Raw genomic sequence first — 8062 nt, 5'->3', positions numbered from 1 at the left:
AAGCAACTGTTTCTCCCTTCAGCTAGCAGAAGGTAGAATATTTCATATATACCTTCTAGAAACACATGGCACTCAAAGAACCCCTGAAAACAGACCGTACTCAAAACATGTTAGAAGTCTCAAAAATATCCTCTTAGCAAGTGTGGCATTTTGTAACTCTGCCTTTGACTTCTTCATCCAACATCATGTGCCCACAGTGACATCTAAGCTGGGACACATCTAGTTCTCCTTTAGCTCTGATAGGGAAGCATAACAAACTGTGAGAAGAAACAAAATTTGGATTGTATTGTAGAGTAAAAATATATGCACCATATTTTAAAGGAATTACAGCATTTCATCTTCAAATGCTGTATTATAAATTATATAATATAATAAAAAAAAATATTTATTCCACCTCTAGGCTCAGCCAACAGTCTTGTCCAGTTGCTGGTATCAAACACTTATCGATAAAGCAAATCCCTCCATCCCATCTCAACTCTTGCCAGGCCTTCCCACTTACAGATAAATGTTTCCTTTCTCCCCAGTGAAGACGAAACCTCTCTTTTAACCAAGCAGAGGCTTCCCAAGATTTTCCCTTCTGGCTTTTCTTTAAAGGGCTGTCACAGGGGAAGGATTAGGTACATTATTAACCTGTTCCCAACCCACGTAGAAGTTTGCACATTTCATAATGCGGTGTTCCTAACGTGACGAGTGGCATTCCTCAGGGGTTGGCATTGGGACCAGCGCTGTTTAACATCATTGTTGGAGACATGGACATGGGATCAAGTGCACCCTCAGCAAGTTCACCAACAGCACCGAGCTGTGTGGAGGGGTGACACGCTGGAGGGCAGGGATGCCATCCAGAGGGACGTGGACAGGCTGGAGAGGTGGGCCTGGGCAACCTCAGGAAATACAACAAGGCCAAGTGTGAGGTCCTGCCCATGGATTGGAGCAATCCCAAACACAAATCCAGGCTGGGCGAGGAGTTGATTGAGAGCAGCCCTGCGGAGAAGGACTTGGGAGTAGTAGTGGATAGAAAACTGCCTGTGAGCCAGCAACATGCACTTGCAGCCCAGAAAGAGAACTGTGTCCTGGGCTGCATTCAGAGCAGGGTGGGCAGCAGGTCAAGGAAGGGGATTCTCCCCCTCTGCTCCACTCTCATGAGACCCCCCTGCAGTGCTGGGTCCAGCTCGGGGGCCCCCAACAGCAGAAGGACACAGACCTGCTCGAGCGGGGCCAGAGGAGGCCACGAAGATGCTCAAGGGGCTGGAGCAGCTCCCCTGGGAGGCCGGGCTGAGAGAGTTGGGGTGTTCAGCCTGGAGAAGGCTCCGGGGAGACCTTAGAGCGGCCTCCCAGGGCTTAAAGGGGAGACAGGAAAGGCGGGGAGGGACTTTTTCCTTTCCCATTATCCAAATAACACTACAGCCCCTGATAAAGAGGCAGGAGACGACATCCAAACATTACCTCACCAGACATTAAATCAGGCACTTGAAACTTTAGTGGGGAAAAAAAAAAAAAAAAAAAAAAAAAAAAAAAAAAAAATCAGGCTCAAACTGGTTATGGGATCTTCAAAGTGAACTCAGTACTCAGAGAAACTATACAGCAGAAAAATTCTATCTTCCACTGCAAGACCCAGCAAAATTACAAGCTGCTTATCCAACAATCAGCGCTTGTAATGAACTGTTTATGTGAGGGCTTGAGTCCGAGGCCTGAAGCAACCAAAAACTAGTTGCCTTTGATCAGCAGCCTCTCCAGGAGCCCACGAGGACACTGACACGTTCTACAAGCACAGAGGGTGACACTGAAGCTTTTCACTCCTGCAAACTAAGACAGCGGCACTCTGAGCTTTGCGTTGTGACCATTTTGAAGCAATACCTGCGGGCTAACAGCTGACACGGTCTCACTGCCGTGCTGTTCAGCTTCCAGAACTGTGACTGATGGACTGCTGCACTGCGTACCACGCTATATTATTAATGCCACTACGGTCCTAACAATAGTGCCAGGCCTGTAACTCTCCCTCATCTTAGTGCTCAGCGGATCAGATTGCTGAGCTTGACCACCCGGACGAGGGCCAAAGCCGGGCACGGCGCAGCCAGCGCGGCAGGAAGGCCACGGCCGGGCTCGGCGGCGAGCGAATTACTCGAAGGAGAAAAAAAAAAAAAGACCAGAAAACCGGGAAGAAAAACGACCTTTTCTAACAAACGCATCTGGTGTGCGAGATAGCCCTACTCGCGGAACAAACCCGCTCATCACGAAGAGGCTCCGCACCACCGTTTTCCCACCGCCGCAGCCGCCCGAGCGCGCAGGCGGGGCTCCGCGGGGCTCGCCTCTGCCAGCCGCCCGCCCGGCCCCGGGCTCTCCCGCCCCGCCTCCCCCCAGCCCCCGGCCCAGGCGGCATTTTCTGTTCCCCGCTCCCCGGGGCGGTGTCCGCCGCTCCCTCCCCTCCCGCCCCGCCCCGCTTTACGACAGCCGGTGGCGCCGTTGCGGCCGGTCCCCGGGTGCCGTAGGGCGAGCCGGCTCCCTGCGCCAGCTCGGCCCGGTGACCGCCGGCGCGGGGGCGCGGCCATGGTGAGTGCGCTCGGGGGGCCCGGCCGCAGGGCCGCTGGCAGCCGGGCCAGCCGCTCCTCCAGCCCTTCCCCGGGGCCGAGCGGCCCGCGCTGCCCCGCGCAGGCCGCGGCGGGGCCGTTGGCCGCCGCCTCGGGCCCGGTGCCGCCGCGGCCGGGGCTCCCCCGCAGCCCGGGGTCCCGCGCTGCCCAGCCCCGCTGGGCCCCGGCGCGGCCGCGATCCCCCCAGTCACACGCAGGTCCGACCCGCTGTGGAGATGGCCGGGCGGGCCCTTTTTCTTTTCCTCTGGTAAACAGATCCTTTGTGTCTTCCCCGTGTAGGCCAGTACCATGGTGGCGGTTGGCCTGACCATAGCGGCAGCTGGATTCGCAGGTTTGTAGAGGGCGGGAGGGCACCGAGCACCCAGCTGTACCTCGTTGCCCGCATCAGTACTGAGGCGCTTCAGGTGGTTTAAGAACTGATGCGGGACACGCTTTTGGAGAGCCTGAGTTGAGAAACGTGGCTGTAATTAAACAAAAGATCAAAGTTCTTGCTTTTTTTATGTCCCCAGGAAGTTTATTCCTCAAGTTACTAGTTGCACTGAATTGCTAAATCTTTATAAAACTTTATACTTAGCCTTGTTCAATCACTGATTTCTCTAAGGTCGCTATGCACTTAGAGCTATGAAGCAAATGGAGCCACAAGTAAAACAGGCGCTTCAGAATCTACCAAAACCTGTAAGTTTTATAAGTGGCATCTTCTTCTTTAAAAGTTTACTTGGTGAAATAACTACACACTTGTCTCCATATAGCACTAATGTTTTTTTTTTTTCTGATACTAAATACAATTTTGTCAGTAATAGAATTAAGCTCAGAAATTTTGGCGTTTGTTGACTAATAACTTGTTTTGACAAGTTAAACGCTCATTTAAATAATGATGCTCTACTTCAACTGAATTTCTTATTACAAGTGCAAAAGAAGCTTCGCAGTATTCTTACACACTAGAAGCTCAGCAGCTACTAACGCAATAATTAGTTGTTTTAACAGGTAAAGTTAAAGTAATTTTTACACTAACACATTTTCTCTTTCAGGCCTTCAGTGGTTATTACAGAGGTGGATTTGAACCCAAAATGACTAAACGAGAAGCAGCCTTAATACTAGGAGTGAGGTAAAAGGAAATTTATTAGAAATGAAAGGTAAAAAGGAAGCTATGGTGTTACCTAGTTGCTGGCCTGGTTTGAAAAGGTTTTTCATATTCATGTTTCTTTTTATTAGAAAAGTAATACTCAGTGCTTAAGACTGTCCTGTCCTGGGCTCAGCTTCCCCTGGGAATGTCACTGCCAGGTCAGGAAATAGGAGGTGACCTTTCAGGATTTTCTGTGCTTATTTGGGATTCTTTGCTGCATGTTCGCTTGCTTAAAGCTGACACTAGCTGGACTTCCATACCTCTGCAAACCCCTAGCGCGTTCAAAAGCCACGTACAGCTCCAGGTAAATGGGCCATTTTCAGGAAGCCTTGGGCTTCACTCTGTGAGGGGACACAGTTGTAGTGTTTGTTTGTGATTCCTGTTGCTGCCGGTGAATTTCAGATAGATGCAGGGTGAAGCTGCTGCAGACCCACTTCTTGCAAGGGGAGTAATTTCACCACTTGAAAAATATCTGAGATATGAGTATGGTAGCTATCCCTGCCAAAACTTAGACTTCAGACCAAGTACACAAATTATCTAATAAGATACAGAATAAGAACCATTGTTGCTTGAATGCAATTTCCAACTGTGAAGTTTATATACAGTTGTTTGGTTTTTAAATAAATCAAGAGCAAATTTTATTTTTTTCTTCTAGCCTTGAGGAAGTTGTCCCAATAAAAATGTTAGAACATAGTTCTGTTTTTTTCAACTGTGTGAATGATCCCCACCATATTAGGCTGCTCTAGTATGTCTTCTTCAGCATACAGTGTTCTGGAGAAACCTTGGAAACCCTCTCCAGGACTTAAATGCTACATATCAATAATAGGAAAAGAAAAACATACATGTAAGCTAAAGAGTTGAACGGATAAGATGGTGTGCTTGCTTGCTCCAAGACATCTTTTAAAGATCTGGAGGATTTTATGAGGTTCCCTTAAGTCAGTTTTTCTCTCTCTTTTAAAGCCCTACAGCCAACAGAAGTAAAATTAGAGAAGCTCATAGACGGATCATGCTTCTGAATCATCCAGATAAAGGTAAGTAAATTAAGTCACATTGATGAATTAATACATGTTTTTAACACAGATTAATAGAACTGTGCAGGGAAGAATTGACTGACATGTGACTACCTCAGCTACTAGAAAAACCCCAGAAAACTGCAAACAAATTTTAGGGTGCCTTCATCCTTATAGTTTTAGGGCTTATTTTTGTGTTTGAGTGCTCTAAAGCAAGCAGGCAGACTCATCGGGTCAGCTTGTTACTTGCTCTATCTTCTGTGCATATCAGATTAAAATAAGATCTGTTAAAATGAGACTCAAAATTGCCTTAAATGAAAGCCCAGAGTATATTTGTGCCCTTTATGTACCACATGAGTTTGAGTTGATTTGAATGCATTGGGAATTCACCATAAATATTAAGTATTAAGCCTTCTGCATCTGTTGACACTAAACTATGAAATATTCCTGTTTGTGCAACTCTGAAGGCTCAGAATCTAGCTGTGCTTTAAGTTAATAACTTGAGGCATCTATACCTGTTCTAAATTCTGTTTACTTCTGTGAGGCAAAATCATGTGTTAGTGCTTGGCATTTAACTTGTTAATCCTCACTTAAAAGGTAAAATGGCTTCCTTTAAAGTGACTGTTGAACTTAATGACTTTAATATACCAAAATCATCCTTGGGATGTGCCTTTCCTAGATAATATCCAGCAGAAGGTAACTTCAAATTTAACTTTATTGAATATATGCAGAACCTAAAAATAGCTATCCAAAAGCTGCTAGGAGCATTTCACATTTTACCTGACCTAATAAGTTAAATTAAGCTTTAGTAGAGTGATTCTAGTGCTAGTAAATGCTATACATGCTACACATCTTTGCACCTCACAGTGACAAATTCAGTGCATTTGTGTTGCAGAGTCTATTTCAGTATCTTGGCAAATCATTTGTATGTCACGTTTAAAAACTGGATTAGTTTTTTGGTGCAGCAGCAGCAGTTCCTGTGTTGGCCTTGAGCTAGGGGGGAAAGGTTTACCTGCAGACTTGTTGTTAGTTTAATGCTTCTGTATTCACAACAAACTTTATGCTAAGTCATTAGTGACCAATTCATTTATGATGGGAGAAAAACTGGAGGAAAAGCCCACTCCAGTAAACTAAAAGCAACCTAACAGCAATGAGATGTCTGCACGTTTATCTACTGCAGTGACTGGATGTGTAAACTTGCACGGCTTCAGTCATAATGCAGTTTGTTCTTTGACTCGAGTAACTTTCAGACCATACTCTCCCTTTTTTTCCTGTGTGCTGTGGCATTCTTAACACAGAAGGAAAATACTTTCTTCTGATGTGACACGAGGTTATCTTTCTTCTAGGTGGCTCTCCATATGTAGCAGCCAAAATCAATGAAGCTAAGGATTTACTGGAAGATCAAGCTAAGAAATGAATGGGAGAGAAAATCAGAGGGTTTGTCCATGCAAACGATTATTTTTGATAAATGGCTTAAGGAAAGTTCTGGTATCAGTCTTTGGCTTAATATAAATGAAGCTGGAAATACAAATCCAGGGAGGTACTTCCCTCCCCACTCATTTCTTAGTCACTTTTTGTGGAAATGTGTGAGGGAGCAAAGCTTAAAATTTTTTTCCACAGCTGTTCTTCATTAAGCAGCAAAATCTGCCACTCAGAAGTATTTTCCATGCAAGAGAGTAACTTGGTTTGGCCAAGGTGTTACCAGATACAGATAGACTTACATGCTGTTACCTATCTTTTGTTTAAACATAGCTATGTTTAAAGTTCATGCTGCTGTTCTTTCATATGCCAAAGTTGGCGTGCTGAACCGGTATGGGGAGGGGGTGGAAAAAATTAAGAGGATTTAATTGATGAGAAGAATTGGGACAGATGTGTAGTTGTCTCTGACTGAAGAAATAAAATACAGGAAACAATGTACACGGTTGTCTTTGCCTTGTGAAAACCAAGGTTGGTTGAGCTGCTTAAATGTTACTGATGGGTCTGTAATGTCCCAGATTTTGTAGCAACTTTTAGTTTTTAATGGATTTTGTAGCATGTAATAAATTTCAAATATGTAATATAAGTACTGTAGCTTTATACATTATCTTACACTACAAAGTTAGAACTCCTGTAATAAGGTTTGCATTTATAGTAATTAGGAAACAGGAATTCTTTACATAGACCACACAGACCAGAGCTGGGTTTACGGTGCTGCCTGAAGCCTAACACAGCCCAGGAGCTGTCAGGTAAGTGTCAGAATCGGTGCCAAAGATTTCTGTCCTTGTCCTACAGTAAAACTGCTGTAGAGGGTGAGAGTTACCACCCCTCTCTTCATAAATACAATGGATTTCAGAGCTTTCATTTTTTCCAGAAATAACCCGTCTGTGTGTCAGTACTCCTGGAAGCAGTCTTACAGCCCCTGTGTGAACCTGGGCCTGTTGCTGTAGGCTGCTTCGAGGCCACTGAGTAAGGATCCCCAGAGCACCAGTGGGGAAGAGTTCCACGCCTTTAGAAGAGAGGAGCAAATCAGTAAGGGGAGTGTGAAAGGGGAAACATTTAGAACCTAGAGAGAGGGCTAATGCTGCTTTACTACAGCTGTGAAAGTGGAGTGAAAAAAGCAGCTGGACCATTGCCATGCAGCAGTTCCAGAGTGTGCATAGTTCAAGCTCTGTGTGGAATGTTGCTGTACTTAAATTTTTCCCTGCCAAATGATACTTTTTAAACACAGCTCTTTTTTTCCTTCCCCGCTTTTAAAATTTTCTCGGCTCTTGCAGCTGCCTCACCTGCTGAGATGTTTGTGCACACTGCAGTTGCAGTTGTACTGGGTGTTCTCCTTCAGTGCAATACATACCCAGCTCCAGGTGGTACAGCTCTGCCGTAGCTCTGTCAGGTACAGCAGCTGGAGTCACAGGTGGTTCCCAACACTTCCGTCCTTACTCCTGACAAAATCAGGCAAGACAAGTTGGTTGTGGTTTTTTTTTTTTTTTTTTTCAAAGTCAGCACAACTTCAGCACTACCAGCTTGCTCTGACTTCCTACACCAGTTCCTTGCTACCCAAACGTTCTCCACATCTGTCTGTCCTGGTTCACCGCTCTTGCTCGTGTACCTGAAAAGATGGGTTAGTGTGTCATGCATCTAACTTCTCAATCAAAAATGACATCTGCATTAATTCCTATATATGTTAGTCAGGGTATGGTATTCTCCAAGGTAAGAAGTCTGATTTTAGTTTTGTAAACTGATATTTTACATCATCTCCTTGAAGACTGGAAGATTATTAGATATTAGAAAACTCTTATTCATAAGAGAGTTAATTAAAGGTTCAAGCTGCCTCACAAACAAGTTTCAATTGTTAGTTAAGAGCTTGA

The 8062-nt window shown here is 45.1% G+C and overlaps 1 protein-coding gene across 1 annotated transcript; it reads left to right on the top strand.

Moving 5' to 3' along the window:
* The first annotated feature begins 2419 nt into the window (after positions 1-2419).
* On the top strand, positions 2420-6635 carry DNAJC19 (DnaJ heat shock protein family (Hsp40) member C19). Its single transcript, XM_033006362.2, has 6 exons — positions 2420-2547; positions 2865-2916; positions 3187-3260; positions 3614-3690; positions 4669-4739; positions 6065-6635. The coding sequence occupies exons 1-6, from the start codon at positions 2545-2547 to the stop codon at positions 6133-6135; spliced, it is 348 nt and encodes a 115-aa protein (XP_032862253.1). The 5' UTR covers positions 2420-2544; the 3' UTR covers positions 6136-6635.
* The last annotated feature ends 1427 nt before the right edge of the window (positions 6636-8062 follow it).

This window comes from Tyto alba, unplaced genomic scaffold, assembly GCF_018691265.1.
Source record: "Tyto alba isolate M040663 unplaced genomic scaffold, T.alba_DEE_v4.0 Super-Scaffold_10, whole genome shotgun sequence".
NCBI classification, from domain to species: Eukaryota; Metazoa; Chordata; class Aves; order Strigiformes; family Tytonidae; genus Tyto; species Tyto alba.
The sequence above is the reverse complement of the archived record's forward strand: the minus strand, read 5'-3'. Positions and strand labels throughout refer to the sequence as shown.

What these genes read in the sequence shown, in the direction of transcription:
- DNAJC19 (XM_033006362.2), top strand. An exon ending in AGCGGCAGCTGGATTCGCAG is followed by an intron (nt 2,917 to 3,186) that starts GTTTGTAGAGGG and finishes GATTTCTCTAAG; the next exon opens with GTCGCTATGCACTTAGAGCT. An exon ending in TCTGAATCATCCAGATAAAG is followed by an intron (nt 4,740 to 6,064) that starts GTAAGTAAATTA and finishes TCTTTCTTCTAG; the next exon opens with GTGGCTCTCCATATGTAGCA.